At 44.2% G+C, this 19,142-nt stretch overlaps 1 protein-coding gene across 5 annotated transcripts in view; it reads left to right on the top strand.

Moving 5' to 3' along the window:
* The first annotated feature begins 2,121 nt into the window (after positions 1-2,121).
* Positions 2,122-19,142, top strand: part of DSCAM (DS cell adhesion molecule) — a 443,286-nt gene continuing 426,265 nt past the window's right edge. For 3 of the 5 annotated variants that reach the window (XM_068179588.1, XM_068179586.1, XM_068179589.1), the window contains exon 1: positions 2,122-2,701. In XM_068179588.1, the coding sequence (XP_068035689.1) occupies positions 2,659-2,701 (43 nt within the window). In that variant the 5' untranslated portion in view covers positions 2,122-2,658. The remainder of the gene's footprint in view (positions 2,702-19,142) is intronic. The other 2 variants (XM_068179585.1, XM_068179584.1) reach the window with 2 other exon arrangements.

The following is a 19,142-nucleotide window of genomic DNA, read 5'->3' as shown; positions in this document are numbered from 1 at the left end:
AAGACATTATATTTTATTCAAACAAACAACAACAAAAAAACATAAATGGGGATTCTCCTTCATGACCTTGAGTAGCCTTGATTGCAGCTGAAGCCTGATCATGCTTGATTTTCCAGACTTGAAAAGCAGCATCCTGACTGATGTCATGTACTTTGCGTGGAAGTTGTCATATGGTCTTCTTTCTCCACTTTGACAGATGGCTGAATTTAGGTTTCAGTCAAGTCATTCCCTGAGCAGCAGGACCAGTGAACCCTGCTCTCATGCAAAATTGCATCCTGCCTTCCCCCTCCCCTCCTTAAACCCAGCCCAGGACAAGGATTATGCTGCCTAGTTGGTTGGATTCTGCTAAAAAATGTTAAATACGCTCTTGAAGTTGGTCTCTTTGCCTTTTGGTGCCACTGAAGAATAAATTAAAGGTTTACTCTTTTACTTTGCAGCTTCTGTGGTTTTTTTAAATGAACTGAAATGCACACGAACTTGTTTGAGACAGTTCTACAGGAAGCTGAAATTTGCCAAGGGCTAGCAGAGTTATGTAGATTAGTAAAGGAGTCAGAAGTGTATAAGAAGGAGGTTTATTTATTCTGTCATTGTAGAATATCTAGAACACTGTATCTCTTAAGCCCTAAACATGTTTCGGGCTTCAGAAGAGGAAACAAAGCAATTCTGAAAGAGCTGCTTGAACAAATCTGTCGTGAACTTCTCCCAAATGCTCTCAAATCTATACTTAAACGTTTCTGCTAGTCACCAGCTCTCTTCTAAACAGATTAAAGTTTTGTTATTTTTAACAGAACTTCACTCCCAATAAAACCAAATTTTTCTTTTTTTCTTTCTATTTTTTTGCTTTTTTTTTTCCTCTGCCAAGACATTTGCACTTCTCTCTTTAATTTTTGTTTAACAGCATCAGATTCTATTTTCCTCTGAAGAACTTCCCTGTTTGCCCACATCTTTTTTGCTTAAATGCAGCCCTGACTCCCTGCCCAATATTGGTCTCATCTCTTCTGCTTTCCCTTCAAGGCTTCAGCCTCTCCTGGCTGATAGCCCAGCCCAAATGGGATGCAGGGACCTGAGCTCTCTCCTGATGGTTTTCACTGTCCCTCAGTTTGGTTTTCTCAAGAATTAGAAAGAAGGGCCTTATACAACGCCTCAGGGTTGTGTTCTGATCTGTCCTCTATGGCTTCAGAAACATCTCCAGGCAGATCTGCTTCCCTGCCCAGTTCTGCTGCTGCTGAGCTTCCTGCAGATGTCCATCGCAGTGTCTTTCTGGGGGACGTCGTTTCTTGGATTTCATTGCAGTGCACAAGGCAGGGTGTTGGCAGTGGGGCAATGTCTGGTGCTATAAAACATTTTCTTAAAAAAATATTGTCCCCTAAATGTGAAGTCATCCTGTTGGTAACACACTGGGGATTCTGCAGGTTGAGATTCCTTATTGCTTTGTTGTGTTTGCTTTTCATCTTACAGCTTAAATCCAGAGTTGCCCTAATGCTGTTATGTATTCACAATATTGATTTTTTTTAGCTGACTTCATTTAATGTTTTTCCCCCTTTTTTCTTTTTCATTTTTAGACCAACCTTCACATCACAGATGTGAAGAAAGAATAGACACAGAAATTGCTTTTAGTTAGAGAGACTGTAATTTACTCTTTCACTACAGGAGGAAAAAAATGTCGCACCACAGAAAGAGACGCAGATGAAAGGCCAAATAGTATCTGGACCTGTGTAAGCACTGCAAGATGTGTGTGTGTGTATGTATGTATTTTCCTTCAGTGGTGCACAGAATCCCAGTCAATTATTTGATGCACTCCCCTGTCTGGGCTGTGACCTTCTAGAAGGGCCCCCTCCTCCAGTCCCCCCACACGACTTGTCAACACATTAGTCATATACAACTCAGCTGATGCCAAACGGCCGCAGTTCAGCCAACTATTGAGAGGCTGGAAATTCTGCTGCCTTCTTCTATTGGTCTTGGGTTTTTCCACTGTGCGGACCTGGTGGTGCTTTAAGACTGCGGAGGGCTGGGGTTAGCGCTGGTCCCTCCGCCGCGCCGGGAGGCAGGGGAGGTGAGCAGCGGGCTCAGTGCGCTCCGAGCTGCCGGAGAGCGAGGCAGGAGGGGAGCAGAGCGAGGGAAGAAGCAGGCGAGGAAGGAAGATGTGCCCGCCTGCCCGCCCGCCTGCCGCCGGGCCGAGGGGAGCCGTGTGAGGAGCAGCGGCAGGAGGAGGAAGAAGAGGAGGAGGAGGAGGAGGAGGAGGAGGAGGCGTGCGAGGAGCCGGCTCGCCGCGGCTCGGGGCCGGCCGCCGCTGCTGCCGGGGATGCTGGTGTGGCCGCGCCGGAGGATTTTGTCACCTGTGGCCCTGCCCCCGCCGCCCTGCGGGCGCCTCCCCGAGCCAAGGACACACCTGGGCCCCGCCGCGCACCCGCCCCCCGCCCCCGCCGCCGGCCGCCTCTTCCCCCGCCCGAGCGCCGGGCGAGTGTCGGCGGAGCCGCGGGGCTGCAGGCGGGGCTGAGCGCTCGCTGGGCGGACGAGCGGCCCCGCAGGCTCCGAGCAGCCACCAGCCGAGCCAGGCGGCGGCCGGACCCGGTGCGCGCTGCCTGCCAGCTCCGGCCCGGCCGTGGGCGCGGCGGGCGAGGGCGAGCCCGGAGCGGGGAGCGGGGGAGCGGCGGGGGCATGTGGATGTTGGCCGTCGCCTTGCTCCACAGCATCTCGCATGGTGAGCCCCGCCGCGGGCATCCCTTCCCTTGTCCCCATCCTTCCCCTTCTGCCGGCCGGGAAGGGGAGCGGGTCGCGGTGGTGGCTTTTGTGCCGGGAGCGTCGCGCCGGCTGCGGGAGCCGCGGGGAGAAGGGCGAGGAGCGAGAGCGCCGTGATCGCTTAAAGTCGCTCACCTCGCAAAGTGACAGCCCGGAACCTCCGTGCCTGCCTCCTTCGGAATGAGACGGTGCTTGCAGAGGCGAGGAGGCAGAGAGGCGCTTTTTCTTTCTTTCTCATCTGGAAAAGTACAGAATTTTTGCCAAGTGCCGTAGAAATCCGTCAGAGCACGCGGGGATAATTTGAAGGGCTTTCAGCCTAAGCGGTCGCGTTGAGATATTGCTTCCTTTCGCATCTTTTTTTAAAATTCGCCCTCTGCTTTCACCTTACGTTTTTACATATATTTAAGAAGTAGTATTTAAAATTTATTTAACTTTCATCATTTCTCCGTGAAGGTACCTGTTCCGAATTTTTTTTTCCCTCACTCATTTATGTAAAAATATTCACAGATAAGCATTACATCATCTGGAAAGGTTGAAGACTTTTAGTCAATTATAAAGTTAGGAAGGGAAATTAGAGTGGAGATAGAATAAGGGTAAACCTGTTATTCTTTAATTTTTTTTCCTTCTGCCAACTCTTTGACTGACAAACATTTATTGCAGTTTCTGTGCGTTTTTAATAGTGGGTTGGGGTATTTTGGAACATTTAGATAGATTTGATTGAAAACCATGGCATGTGTAAAAATATGCTTAAATTGCTTAAGTTTTATTAAAAATGAACGTTTAGCATTGCAGTTTTAAGGACAGAAAACAAATTATTCTGGGGTGCCAGCTATTCTATTGCACTGCCTCCTCCGATCCGAGAACGTAACATTGCCTGTAATGCTTTTCACCCTGCCAGATAAATCAGATTAAACACACAATTCTCGAAATAGGCAAAGCAGGTAGAACAGGGAAAAGGTTTCTCGTGTGGAATGAATGAAAGAGGAGCACAGGGCAAAGTGTGAGGATTCCTGAAGGATGGAAATAATTGAACCTCTGGCAGAGGGTGAGGGATGAATGCTGGATGAGGGTGCCTTCACATCTTCTTAAGTAGACACTGGATGAAAAAATGCACTGACAGGCATGGCTGGTCCAGTGTGAAGCGCTGGGGAGGGCAGAAATCAGGAGGTGAATCTTAAATGTGTGGATTTAGAGTGACCTTAAAAGCATTTTTGTCTTCTGCGTGCCTCAGAATACGAAAGGATTGAAATCCCCCAAAGTGTAAACTTGGATTTTTTTTTTTTCATTTCTTTTGGCAGTAAGAAAACTGCAACAAGTTTTAACATTAAGAAATTATCTATCTATTTATTTATTTATTTTTGACAGGCAGCAGCACTCTGCCTTTCTCTCTGTCCTCTCCAGCCAGATACCTTGGAGGGAGAGATTTGCTGTTAATAGGACAGACAGAATCAGCCTGGAAGTGCACTCTGACCAGTGCTATTCATTTAAAACTAGATTTGCATAGAAATGAACCCTGGCTCTCTCCAGAAATCATACTTTACAAGAAAAAAAAAAAAAAAAAAAAAAGCAGATATTTTTTCTACTGTACTGATGCTATAAATTCCGTGTTCTATCCTAATTAGTCCTCCTTGAAGGGTTTTTTGAAGAACACAAAAATTTTTGCTTTATGAGGTCGAAGCATCATGAAAATCACTTCCATTTATTCCTTGATCTATGAAGTCAGGAGTAATTTCACTTTCAGTTTCCAAGTGTTTTTGGATGACAGTCAAACCTGAATTTGTCTCTCAAGGAGTGAAGAGTGTAATGTGTACATGATAGATGCATCTGCATGGATTCTGTGCTGCCACACAGCAACATCTGTACATTTGTGACTCCAGGGGGACTGAAATTAAATGGTTTTGTGTATAGCAATCTTCCAAGATGTAAGCATTGTGAAAACATGTAGTGGGTGGTTCAACGATTCTTTGCAACTTAAAAAGTCTGTTTGTTTTTGGTGTCATACTTGATGTCAAAATGAAGATTTTTAGGGTCTTCTTAAGGGAAATCTTTGAAGAAAATGGCACCTACCTTCATGTTAAGACTGGATAAGATGGTTTTATTCATTGATAACACTTATTAGGACTTATTAGGGCCATTTTATCAGAGTCAAGAGTCGGAGAATAATATTTTTAAAGGACTTCAGATTTTAATGCAGTGTCATATCAGATATGTATCTCTTTGAAGGAAATGACTGCATATATAAATAGATATGTCACGTATGCATTTATTTTCATTATTCTATCTATAACTCCATCTGAACTCCATTGTGTGACAGGCAGGGCTCTTTTATGAGTGTATCTGGGTATGGGGGGGAGAACAGATTTCTGCTTGGCTTCTGCCATTGCCTTTTCTAACCCCTTGTGGAACCACACCATGTTTGCTTAAAATACCAGCACAAGTATAAGTGGCTTTCCAATGTGTTACATCTCATTCTGATTTTAACTTAAAAATGTGTAAGATTGTTCATGTTCGTGTTGGGTTTGAATTTTTTTCCTTTGTTTTTTTCTTTCTTTCAGAGGGGAGAAATAGGTTAAAAATAAACCCATAGGTTTAACTCTGCAGTTGTAGTCTTGGGCTTAATTTCTGTTGGAGATAATGGAAACCATCAGAATAACAATAACAAGGTTGGCCCCCATATTTCCCTACAGTCACTCAGCACAAATACATTTTGTCAAATTAGATATGAGCGGTGTCACTGGGAAGGCTTTATGTTTGTGAAATAGCTTCCTTCTGGGGACAATAAAGTACTGACACGCTCTTCCATCCAATTAGTATTTCTGAAGCCTGAAACAAAAACCTCCCCAAATACCTGGTTAAAGTTTATGTATTTTGTGAGGGTTTTAAAGTCTCATTGCTGTGAGTTCCTTAAGAATACGCGTAACTATTAACCATAAATGCATTGCAGCCCTGGAAAGTGCGTGGGATGATATAGACATCAGTGGGAGCTCTGCAGCTGAATTCACTACCTTGAAAGCCTGAGTCATGCAGTTCTAATCCTGAGCAAGGCTTTTGAGTTGCCTTTCAGGGTTACTCTACCTGCACCACCTTCCCTGTTACTCTGCCTGAGTATTCCAGAAGTGAGCAGCAGAAGTCTGCTGTAGCCTGGTCATAATTAGTAACGGGGCATTTCACTAATTGCAGGGAGAGAAGGCAGGGGAGGCTCTGAGGGGAGAACGGCCTCCTTCAAAATCCTGCCTCTTTTTGGTAAGGGCTGTGATCAAGATAGATCAGGTGCTGCTTTCAGAAATGAGGCTCTTTCAGTATCACTCAGTCTCTGCTGTGGATATGCTGAACCCATTTCCAGGCTTCTCCCTGGCTGCATTTCTTACATGCCCGTTGCCCACAGATGCTCTGCTGAAATCAATCGAGCATCGGGAGGCACCAATACAGCACAGATGACACTAAAAATACCTTCCCATTAAAATGATTTCCTGTTTGAATCCTCTCCCTGCCGTACTTCTATCAATGTGGGTTTTAGCAGCGTTTTGGAAGATGGAGAAGGCTCACACTGAGCTGAGAGCAGGGGTTAGGCTGGAGGATGAGGAGCCAGAGCGCTGGTGGTGCTGAGCCTCCCCGAAGAAAATGGTGATTCTCAGTGCTGGGGATGCAACATCTGAGCAAAAGAGCAAGCTGCTCTCTTTGTAGAAACATACTGAGGTACCCGCATAGCTTGTGTGGAATTGTGTAACCAGATCCTCACCTCGGGAAGTTGAATGGATGCGCAGGAAGCATTCAGCTGGGTGCTTGTGTGTGGATGGCACAGCTCAGCTCAGGGTGTTTTTTAATCCAGTGTTACCCGAGCTATGAATAACTATTAATTAATTACCAACTGCCAAGGGGACAAAAAAATCCTGTTATTGCTGGGCAGTCAGAGGACATGGGGATATCTATATCTGTTTCTCCTGTGCTCGGGGTGTGCTGCTCCCCCAGGTGCTGGGGCTCTCCAGAGGGATTTCCTCCCATGGTGTGCCCAGTGGCTGTGCTGGAGCTGGAGCCACAGGACACTAGTGGGCAGCAAACCACAGAATCTGTGTCTTCCTAAGCTGTGGGAGCACACAGAGACAGCTCAGAGAGGCATTTTGCCTGTGTTTTTCTAGCAAGGGTCACTAAAATCTGGTGGATGCTGCATCTTCTTCCTGTAGCGCTGGACAGCAGATGTGTGTGGCACTGAAGGTGTTTCTGGGAGTGGTTCAAAGAGAAGCTGTTTTCTGCAAGTTGTAAAAACAAACCTCTAAACCATCTTAAACAGGGCTTTATTGCAGCTCTCAGCTCTTCACTGTGATTTCATACAACCACAGGATTGTTTAGGTTGGAAAAGACCTTTGAGCCCAACAGTTCCGCCAGCACTGCCAAGTCCAGCACTAACCCCTGTCCCCAAGTGCCACATCTGCAGCTCTTCCTGCAGGAAGCCTGACTCTTCCAAGGCTGGAAAACCCTTCTCATTAACAAATTTTTCCTCATATCCAATCTAAACCTACCTGGTGCAGCTTGAGGCCATTTCCTCTCATCTTATCCCTTGTTCCATGGTGAAAAGATCACAACCCCCACCTGCCTCCACCCTTCTCTCATGGAGTTGTGCAGAGCCACAAGGTCCCCCCTGAGCCTCCTTTTCTCCATGCTCAGCCCCTTCCCAGCTCCCTTAGCCCGTCCTGGGGCTCCAGACCCTTCCCAGCTCCCTTCCCTGCCCTGGACACGCTCCAGCCCCTCCAGGTCTCTCCTGAAGTGAGGAGTCCAGAAATGAAAACAGAATTTCGGATGTATTTCAGTGGAATTTCCTCAGTGCTGCTGCATCTGGAAAAGTTTAGAAGTTGATTTTAATTTTGTTTGTTCTTGAGCAAATTTTGTCTCATAACATACTGCTAATTTGAATTATTTGGGGACAATCTCATGGGTTTTGGTGATTAGCTCATCCAGAATGTTCCTCCAGCTCATGAGTTGTGCAAGTCTCTGAACTGGGCTCAGGTTGGGCCTCACTTTTTGTGTCTTTGCCTGAGTAAGAGACTTAACTATGCTGCCCTCTCAGGTGAGGGGCTTGTTTGGGATGGGGAAATAATCCCCTCTACCTATTTAATAAACAATTGGAGTGATAAAAGAAAAAGTTGAAAGCAAAAAAATGAACAAACTTTCTGGGGGTGGGAGGTTGGGGCAATGGATTGAGGAGCAAAACATATGGACTTTTTTGTTTTCTCCATGAAGTTTACTCTAATTAAAAAGTTAAGATGTGTGTAGGATCAAGGCCTGTTTGAACATACCACTCATTTAGCCTTTGATTTTATTTGGCACATGGCATTTATCAATCTCTTGGTCTTGGAGTCTTTCAGATTTGCAGTAGGAAGGACTAATTCCATCTTCTACTTTAAAAATTGAAGATGAGAGTATAACATTATATTCATCTTTTATGCTAATGTACATTTTTTGACACTTTTAATGTATCATTTGTTTTGAGTCATTGAAACTCTAAATATACTACAAAAATCCATTTAACCAACATAGGTCTACAACATACTTCAGAAACTTAATTATTTCAAGGTGAATGTGTAGGTGTCTGCAGTTAAATTACTTGTTTCACAATATATTTTGAGTTATTTCATAATCTTATTTAATCATCACTTTCTTTTCATTTAAGCTGTTATGAAATCAATGAAATTAAGATCTGAAATTACAATTCTTCAAAAGAAGCTTTATCTTCTCAGTCTTCACCTCCCTGCCCCTTGAAAACATTTCATCAAACAATTTGTATTTCTGAAAACAAAGCAACACAAAATGGGAGGTATTCAATAATAAAATTCTTTCACAGTTCAATATTTTAGAGCACTGAAGAGAACATCTTCAAGAGCAAGCCACTGATTCCTCAGGTACTTGTTGGCACTGGGAGCTTTTCTTGTCATTGCTTTTCTTTGGATACTGCCATTCACAAAAAAAAAATTCTTATTACCTCATAAGTACTTTTTTCCCCCCTATCAGAGCATTGAGTTACTCATCAGAAAAATAAAAAGTAGTGTGTGTCAATAAATACCTTTCACAGTGGAGTGGGCAACAAATGTTATGATCTGTTTTGAGGGAGGAAAGAAAGGCAAGGGGATGGACAGACAGGCTGACAGAGATTAGCAAGTCTTCCCAGCATCCCTATTTAAGCTATTTTTACTCAGAAGGCAGGGAGTAAGACTTAAGAGTGAGCCAGCAATCCTATTTATAGAAAGCCATTTTTAAATGCAAAGGCTCTGAGAAGGAGAGTCACCTCCATCCTAAACACCAGGCTCCCTGGAGCTCCCTCAGCACCAAGGAGGGAGCAGCCTGAGCTGCATCATTGATGTGCTCCTGCTGAAGCTTCCAGAAGGACATTTCCATCAGAAATGCAGGAGTTTGGGCCATGGGGCAGCCCAAGAGCACGGCTGAAAATAGCTCTCTGCTCCACATCCACGTGGCAGAGACAAAGGCACACACAGGCATCACCTGAGGAATTCTTTGCCTGGTGCCTCTCCATGTATTCTCTTGGAGATCCTGCTCGTGTGGCTCTCAGTTTAATTTGTCAGGGATACAGTTCCTTCTGAGATTTTGAAATAAACATATATATTTCTGCACATTTACATATGTAATTCTACATAGCTTATAATTGCTTCAAAACTCCTGCGTATGGAAAATCTGGCACTTGCTTTGCTGTCCAAGTGTGCTTGATGCTATTTTCTTCCAATTAATTACACTGTAATCCCATACAGAAAACTTGTGGCTTAAGGTCTATGTTTAGCACTGGGCTAAAAATTATTCTCAGTAACTTTCTGCCACCTAAATTTTTGGAGTAACTTTGGGGAGCCCTCCAGTGTTTTAAGAACATCAGAATCATATTTTTGAAGTGACCGGGACTATTTCAACGCAGCCAGAATATAATTACACTGCACTGTAGCTGCAAATAGTTGCCTATCTACATAATCTACTCACAGTGATTCTGTAGATAAGATTGCAGGGTTGCTGTGTCTATATAAATATCTGTTGGTGTGAAATCCTCTCATGTGGTTTTGCAAATGGAGTGGCTCGTGCTGAGCCTGCACGCTCGGGGCGTTCGTCTCTCAGCATTGCAGAGTGTCAGCCCCCAGTGGCTCCGGTTTTTGGGTGCCAAAATGGAATTCAGGAATTTGTGGAAGAGCTTGTTCCCTGCTCTGTTCTTTATCCCCATGATAACCACTTGTTCAGTAAAGTTTTCTAGCTGTTTAGTAGTTAGTGTGGAGTTCAAATGACAAATGTCAGTCTTTAAAGTGTGGGTTTTGTTTAAGCTGGCTCCTGTTTTAGCTGGGAAGAGTTTTTGGGATGCTGGAATGTGCAGGCTTGGAGGAACCCATGTTCTACACGCTAATCTCATTGTAGGATTTGAGCGCACCCAAATCTACTTGGTTGTTTTTTTCCCAGGCCATGGAAAGGTGATGCATAAAGTGCAAGCTCTGGCTTCTGTTGAATTCTCTTGTGCAATTGTTTTTCTATCAGAAACCATTGTGTTTTGGGTTTTTTTTATGTTTGTTTTTGTTTTGTGGTTTACCTTCTGAAGTCTTTGGGGTTTTTTTTGTGTGAGTTTTATTGGGAATTTTGGCCCTGACTCAGGAAAGTGCTGTGAGTGCATAGAGTCAGTCGCTTGATAATTATGAGGTGAGCATGTGACAAGCTGTTAGAACACTCCTGGCTTGAGCTAAGGACAGAACAAGTCCTTGACAAAGTCCTTTTTGTTATGAAAAGCAGATTCAGATGTCCCTGGAATGGGATCTTGCTGGAAAAAATGTCATTCAAGCAAAAATAGGCTTTAGGTGGACCTCAGCTTAAACTGCAAAGTGGTTCACCATCCACACTACGCATTGTTCACCTGAATTTTTTCACCTCATTAAGTGGCTTTTCTGTGGGGCAGTTTAAAAGCCAGTTCACATATTATTTCTAGGCAAGTAAACCATAATTTGTGTTGCAACTGCACTTGTGAAGTACAAAGCAAAGTGTTTGCTGTGTCATGATATGAAGGAAGCAATTTGGGAAGCTGTCAGTGGAACAGAAGTTCTCCAGTTATGTTTGCAGACATCCAATGTAGAGAGTTTTTTGCATACTTAAGTGATTTTCAAATGTCTACAGTAATATTTGCATTATACTTTATGCTTTTAGCTGTATTTATTTAGGGAGCTTTCCTTTGTATCTTTCTAGTTTTGTTGCGTGACCTCAAGGTTTCTCTTCCACAATGACAACCTTTTCCACAGCTCTGTTGTGTAGGGGCTCTAGAAACCAGATTTTCACCATTTTAGGCATGGACAGTGAGGTTCATCCCACCGTGGAACTTGAGGCTAGGTGATGATTACCATGGTTTTTGTTGTGTCAGCTGTGGCTGAGGCTTTTTGTTCTCGACTTTTTTTTGTAAATATTTGTCTATAAAATGCAGAAGGAATGCTTAGGGGAGAGGGAGGGATGGCAGCACAAAGATAACTTTTAGTGGGTAGGGTAAAGGAAGTGAAAAGGGTGAGTTGGAATTGCACAGGTATCCAGCCACTGATGTGAGATGAGAAGAGGAAGGGCATTCACAGGGCATGAATCCCTGTGGGTCAGCAGGATGGCAGGCTCTCAAGGCCAAATTCGAGCTGGATAAGTTATGGTGAAGGACCCTGAAGTCCTTGCTTCAGTTTGCAGTGGGGAAGGCAAAGCTGAGCCCGTTCCCCTGTGAGCTGTGGGTGGAGAACACGACAGAATGTGGCTTTGGGACTACTCAGTGCTCTGTTTTGGCTAATGGTCTGTGCCAGAGGAAGCTGGTGCTCCCCATGGATCCTGCTGTGTGCCTAGGGACAGGGAGCTCAAAATCTCAGCTTCACTGCCTGCACTCAGATTTTTCTTTCATTCTTATCTACTCCTGTTATTTAATCTCTGCTGTGGGCTTAGTTTGAGGCCTACTGCTGGTCCTGGAGGCAAATGGATTTGGGGGAGTGGAGGAGATCAAGGAAGGGCAGCAATCTTACAAATGTCAGCATGGCTGTAGGGTAGGAAGGGCAAGTTCCTCATCTGAGCAAAGGAGGAAGGAGTTGAGCTCCTTTATAGGACAGGAGAGAGATAATTAATCCTTGGAAAAAGAGGCTGAGCTGTCAGGCTTTCAGAGCAGCCCTGGCAGGGGTAATTTGCTGTTCAGCTGTTGGGAGCTGTCACGTTTGGTGCAATGGGGTCTCCTCAGGCCATGTGCCTGATCCCCCAGCCTCACTCCTGGGCCTCTTGGGGTGGGAATCTTGGGAGCACTCCTGGCTGGAGGGGAGCAGGTCCCCAGTTCTCCACCAGAGAGCAGCTCTTTGTCTCTCTACCAAATTGGAGAGCTGCTGGCTTAGCAAGTTCTGAGGAACACCCAACAGTCGTGGTGGGAACACACCTGTGGTGTGAAATTTTCTTTCAGGGGATGAAAGAAAGGATCAGGTTTTAGCTTTTCTGTCCTAGTCTAGAGTAAAAATCTTGTCCAAAACTCTTCTGCTCTTCGCCAGTTTTTGCCCTTATCCATTGTGTTCATGCTCGAGGAGCAGTGTGGCTTCAGAGAGATGTGACTGCATGTGCTCGAACTGTGCTTGTCCCACTGATGATGGAGCTGGAGGCCTTTTGGAATATCCAAACACTGGCACATGTGAAGGCAAAGCAGAGCAAAAGAAATGCCTGTCTGAAGACACTCCAGCTGCAGCAGTTCAGTGCATATTTATTAGAGTCCAAAAGTTAGTCCCTAGTGGATAAAAGCAATTAGAGCATTTCTACCACATCTCAAAATGTGTTTCCACAGAAGAGAAGAACACTGGGCCTTAGTAATTCCAAAAGGACTTAATGAGATTTTAAAAAAAACCAAAATATTTTCCTAAATAATAGTAATCTGACTGCTACTTAATTTCAAGAGGTTTTGAGAACTTTTGATGTCAGTAAATTGAGTTTCTGTCTTGTTTGTGTTCAAGGATAACAGCCTTGTTTGCTCACCAAGTAATGCAATTGTTTTCCTTCCCCAATCTGTTTCTGGTGCTCTCAGTCCCTGGCATGGACACTCATTGGAATAATTGGGGTAGGGGTTAGGGTTGGCTGAGCATCTCAGCTCTGCCATTTCCTAAGGCATGTGCAGCTGGCCAGGTGCTCAGGAAATATTACACAAAATTAGTAGCATGTATGGAACAGCTTCCAAGTGGGAAATGAAGGCATCATGGCGTGGCACAGTGCTGGTGCTCTTACGGTTTGGGAAGTTGAAGATGTGGGGAGCTGAGCTGGGATTCCAGCAGGGGATGCTTTCACTTGCCTCAGGACCTTCCAAGAGGCCAGGAAGAGAAGACAGATTTAGGGGTGATTTTGGGGAGTTGGTTGCTGTGTTCCAGCCTCTGTCTGATCATGGAGCAGTCTCAGGTAATGTTACCAGCTCTGTGTCCCTCCCCAATTTGCTATGTTGGAGCATTTGGGAAAAGATGCAAAATCTCCTGAGTTTCTTTTAAGCGGTTGCTTGGAAAGAAACAAACAGGAATGTAAAGCTAGATGTTTTAAACAAGGAACATATATTAGACCCCGTAACTTTAAAATCTGAATGGAACTACTTTTAATTAAGTGGCTTCCATGTGTGGTGGTATGGGATCTCTCTCTTTGAGTCAGGAGTGTGTGCAGCATGGTGGTTCCACCTTCATGTCAGTAAGAAACTGATTTATTGCCTTACAATTGGGCAACCTGAACAACCTGGTCTAGTGGAAGGTGCCCATGGCAGGGGGATTGGAGTTGGATGACCTTCAAGGTCCCTTCCAACCCAAACCATTCCATGTGGTTTTTTATTAGTTCCTCTATCAGTCACTTATTGAAAGTGTGACAATGCTTTAAAGGGACATACAGCTCTGTTGCTGGGAGGTTTCTGTCATCATCACCTGTAGAGCTGCTTCCTGCTTTCTTGAGAGTTTCCAGACTCTGAATATTGATTGCACATGGGAGGGTGCTCAATATGGGCAAACCCTGAGGTAAATTTACACTGTGCTGTATCTGGTTACCTTATTTTATTAACGTACACTCATTCTGAGGAGCTGAAAAGATTATTAGCAATACCTCTGTAAGAGGGATACAATCAATTTAAATTAGCTCATGCTTGAGCCTGTGTGATCTGGTGCCTTTAAAATGTAGGTAAGCAGCTCATCGTTTTGCTTCCTTACATAACATTGTAGGAAACTTTTCCCAAGCTCAACCCTGTGGCACGTAGGCACATGGGCTAATTGTGAACTAGTGATTGGATTCAATGATCTCTGAGGTCTCTTCTAATCTCAGTGATTTTATGATCTTCTCTGTAAATGTTGCAGTTCATAACATTTGGATGTTTTAAATGTCCAGAAGAATTATCCATTTGAAAACCTAAACACTTATTCAGAGCAATTCAACTGTGTTAGTTTGTGTAAAAAATCAAACAAGAGACACCTCTGAAGATTCTTTTCCCTGTCCAAGTCCTGCTTCTCCCCCTCCTCCTTTCCATAAATTCTTCCAGGCTTCCCCCTGCCCCTATATATCTCACCCTAACCAGTGTCATTTGATTGTGTGGGTAAACAGCAGGGGTGATTTTCCTGGTCTCTCCAGATTTCTGCCTTACAGAAGTGGTATGATTTTGCCAGGAAAGCCAGACAGTATTACACAGCAAAACTCCCTTAATATCTCTTGCTTTTCCATTCTCACCTGCCCCAAGCCAGAGAAACCCAGCTGATTTAGACTAATTATTTCAAATGCAGTTTGTAAAAGGATGCTAATACTTTGCTGTATCCCTGAAGGTCATCTAAGAGATCCATAGTTAAACATTCATGTGGGAGACTCTGGGGGAAACAGTAAGGGATGATTTTTAATGGAAATACAGTGGGCTGAAGTGTGTGCTCATGCTCGAGTCTTCACAAGGCAAGCCAGGGTAGTGGAGTGCTCCTGTGCTTTTACAGCTCTTAAATCTGAATAAACTAAAGCCTGCAGACCCTGCTTGAACATCTTTCATGCTGGAGAACTGTATGTGATCCAGGACTGCTTCAAACTGCTTCTTCAGCACTACAATCCTCAATCTCTGTTGTGTTTTATTAAAGGGAAAAAAAATTATCTGTGCACGATCTCTCGTCATTAAAATGTGCTGGGTGCCCAAGGTGTTTCTTCGTCTGTTCCTCTGGCAGCTTTTCCCCTCAAGTGATTATGCTAATTAGTGTTTGATCAGATGATTAAATTATAATTCGATTAATCCTACGTGCTAAATGCTCTGAATGCATTTCCACCGCCTGAATGCCTTGTGCTTAAGCATTCCTGTTTGCAGCTTGATAGGAGGCTCCTGCCTTTCCCTGTGCCTAATGGGTTTTCTGTATTAAAACCACTACGGTTCCCTTTAATGCTGGGATGCAGGGGAAAAGGGCTTTTTGTTTTCCTCCTCTGCTGCACAGAACCAGAAATAGGTAGGTTCCTCCTAGAGGATCTGAATGTTGCTAGGGATTGCAAGAAAATAATAGAGGAGGGGAAGGTTCCAAGCTTTTTATTTTCTATTAATAAACTCACTCCATGTCCCATTCATAACTCATAACTTACCAAGGCAAAAAAACTATGGTACAGCGAAATCCTCAATCTGTTTGCATTCTGAGTGGTATTTTCCCCAAATAATTCCCTCCTTTTCAAAGCCAAAATATATTTTGGTCCAGAGACTATCTTCTTTGCAGAAGAAATTTTCTGTCTGTGTGAGAGTGGGGTAGAAAGAAAGAAGGCTGTTTCCACTCCTACTACCTGCTTTGCCCTCCTTTCCCCCCCAGGTTTATTTTTGCATGCCATCTCTGGGAGGTAATCTCCAGCAAGGGTGTAGAACGAAGAACACACTGAAATTATAACCTTGGTGCTGCTGAGAGATTAATGCTCAGGTGCAGCATTGCTTCCTTTGTCTTTGAGGTCCTGCATTTTTAGGTCATATAATTCCATATGACTCAGTTCTAAACACTGGAGAAAAACAAAAAAAAAAACAAACCAATAATGATATTAATTTTTTTTTAAAAAACAAGAGGTGCTTTGGCTTTCAGTATTAAACATTTACAGGTGTTACATAGCTGAATATGTTAACTGGCTTCTCTGTTTTTATGGGGGTAGGCACCAGTGTCTTCCTCTGTCAGAGTCTGATAGTAATGAGTGGCTGGAGTTTAGAGGGAAGATGTTAAATTTAAATCCCTTGGTTTCTTTCCATCCTACAGTGCAGAAAACACTCTCATGGAACAGCCTCCCTCCCTCTTCCCCTCTCTCCCTCTCCTGAATTTATCTCAGGGGAAGTGTGAAACAGATTGAGCACAGGGTTGCCAAGACCTGTCTAGGGGGATTTTGCTTTTTTGTACCCCAGGTGTGGGAAGGTAGAGCGAGGGAACAGGGATGTAAAGGATGTTTTCTCTTCCCTCTCCTTCCCTTTGTTTACCTGAAAAGCTGTCAGAGATTCATACAGCTCCTTTAACATCTTATTTTACTCCTTTCAGACTGTCTAGGGAAAGAATTTTACCTGTGAGGTGACTGGCATGCTACAATCTATTGCCAGCTCTAAACCAACGTGGGGTAAATGAGTCCTTTGTTATTAAAGTCACACAGGCCAAAAGCACCTTCATTCTCTCAAAGAGCAGTTGTGTGCCAGTGATGGAATACTGAGACCTCATGATTTAAGGGAATCTATGCCCTGCCAATGAATTCAGCCTCATCCTTTGCCAGAGACCCCATCCTGGGAGTCTTCCCTCACCCTTGGCTCACCAGTTTGCACTCTTGCCTCAGTTTTACTCCCTCCAAACAGATTGAGGGCAGATGTTTGCTCTGCCAACATCTGTGCAGATTTAAGAAATTAAAACCTGTGGCTGTCTCCTGCTATGTGTTCGGGAGGGGGAATTGCCCCTGATCCCACATGGGATGGATGCAAACCCCCTGCTTTATACTGCAGCTGGCCCATTCCCGTGAACCCCTCCTCTGTCAGGGTTTGTGGGGTGCAATCCTCCATCTGGAAGGCAGTGATGAGTAGCTGCAGGCAGTAATACCTTCAAGCGATCCAGATAAATAGATCTGGAAGTAGGCTTGTGTCACCATCCTCATTTTAGAACTGAAAGAATTAGGCTAAGCTGAATTAAGGCTCTAATTCTAAATGAAAGTGCTAGCTTAGGATGCTGCTTAGCTCATTCTTTTTAAAAGTTTAATTTCAGATTCATTTCCTGAGTATCCCCATGTGGACAGGTCCTCAGACTCTGCCTGGCCTTGGGTAAGCTACTTAAGCTTGTGACCTGAGGCTGTTACTGCAAAATACACTAAAGCATGTGTGGGAAGTGCATTAAGAATTCCATGGGAGATAATTGTATGCCTGCTTTGGTTTTGTTCTTGTTTTGTTTTGTTTATTTAGCATTCCCTGTGTGGTATTGCAGACAGAAATCAGCTTTGCAAAGGTGATCTTGGAGTAGGGGAAAGATATCCAAGTGGGGAAAATGGCTGTGCTGAATGAGGCACTCCAAGCTATTCCATTGAAGTCTCTAACTCACCTCCTGTCTGTGTAGTGGGAACACGCCCCCTGCCCCCCTGACAAGTGCTCTTTTGGATGGATATAAATATCCTTAGAGCTTTGAGTCTCTGGAAGTAGAGGAGCTCATGGTGAGCAGCACGAAAACCCTTTGGAAAATGCCATTTCTGTGTCACTGCGTCGTCCTTGCTCTTTCCCTGGGAAGAACACATTCCAATAGTCCAGCAGCAGAGGTCAGTGCTGATTTGCATTGGAGAGGCAAATCTAAGCTCAGAAGGAAGGGGTGTAACCTATCCACACCTCCTGTGTCCAAAAGATCCCCACCACGCTCTTCATTGCCACTGGTGCCACGTGCCTCAGTCGTGTTTTCCTGCAGGTTCTTCATGTAAAAAACTGGTGGCTGTTGATAGGATATCACCATCCAGGTGCACAGCATGAACTATTGCTGTTTGAAGCATAAAACTCTTCCTAAATGCTACTGAAGCAGAGCTCAATATATCTGTAACTAGTCTGGCTTCCCACCTTCAGGCAGCTGCAAACAGATACAGATGAATTTTGAAGAGGATCTTCGGGGGAGAGAGGATGGACACATGGCTGACATGCAGGTCTGACCTCAGTTAAAGTCTCCTGAGGCTTGCACAGAAATGTGATGGACCTCTTCTTCCTTTTTAAGGGTGGCATTGAATATTTTCATGTTCTTTTTCCCCCGAGCGCCAGCAGGTTTTTCAGAGTGCTGCTGTTCTGCCTGGCACACCTATTGCCCTTTCTGGGAGCAGTCACGCTCACCTGGCTGCTTTTAATGGGTGCAAACCTTTCTCTGCTTCCCTCCCTGACCTTTCTCGGTGTGTCTGGGGCTGGCTGGTTGGTTTGGCCACAATTTGAGTGTACTGATTTAGAGGGAGGATCAGCTCAGGCTGTTCTTTGTGGTCAGGGCAGCACACAATTGCATCTGATATTGGGGAAAAGGGAAAGAACAGGTTCACAAGCTGGGGCAGTCCCTTCCCTTAAGTCTTTGATTTGGGGGACAGCCTCACCCCAAGGTAATCCCACTCTCCAATCTGCCTGTATCTAATTGGCTCCTAATTTTTCCTTTTTTCCCTCAGAAATCAGCACTTACATGTTGGACAGTGAGAAATATTGTCAGCTGCCTCCTTGTCTTTTTGTTTTGTTTGTTTGTTTGTTTTCTGCAAAATGTGGCTTGTATCAGGTGCAGCTCCAGATTGCCCCCAAACCCTGTAAATAGTTTGGAACAAGTACATGCAGTTAGTCCTGTCCAGTCTCTGAAAATCAATCCCTGTGTCTTGCAGGTGTCTCAGTCGTCTGCTGTTTGCAACATCTATTTTCTGCATATCTCAAGAGAAAAGGAGGTACAGGAGGTTATTAGAATGAGGAAATGATCCTCTGCCACTAACCTGGATATTTTTCTCTTAAAAAAAACCCAAAACCAAAACAACAACAACAAAAAACCCTCAATGCTCCCCCCCACCACAAAAAAAAAAAAAAAAAAAAAACCATCAAAAAAAAAAACCACCAACAAAAAAAAAACCCCTGCAGCTTCCTCTTGGAATTGGGTCCTTGAGCAGCTGACTACGTTTGCCATGAATGACAATTAGTAATGCCTAGAAACAACAACTAAACAGAGCAGAAATAAGATTGTCTGGGGAGAGGGGATAAAAAAAACCCAACAAAAATCACTGGATAACCCATATGCTTTATTTTCTAAGTGGAATTAGTGCATCCAAACTATTTAGCTACTGTATGCACTTCAACTCTGGGCTACCCATGTGTGGAAGGTTTTCTTGGCTGGAGGGCAGGAAAATTTAAATTTTTGTGTCTTTTGCCTTTTCCTCATGCATTAACAGCTAGTGCAGCACTAGCTCTCACCTCAGGAGGA

Source organism: Anomalospiza imberbis, chromosome 2, assembly GCF_031753505.1.
Source record: "Anomalospiza imberbis isolate Cuckoo-Finch-1a 21T00152 chromosome 2, ASM3175350v1, whole genome shotgun sequence".
Taxonomy (NCBI): domain Eukaryota; kingdom Metazoa; phylum Chordata; class Aves; order Passeriformes; family Viduidae; genus Anomalospiza; species Anomalospiza imberbis.
Note: the sequence above shows the minus strand (reverse complement) of the source record. Positions and strands in the feature narration are given on the sequence as shown.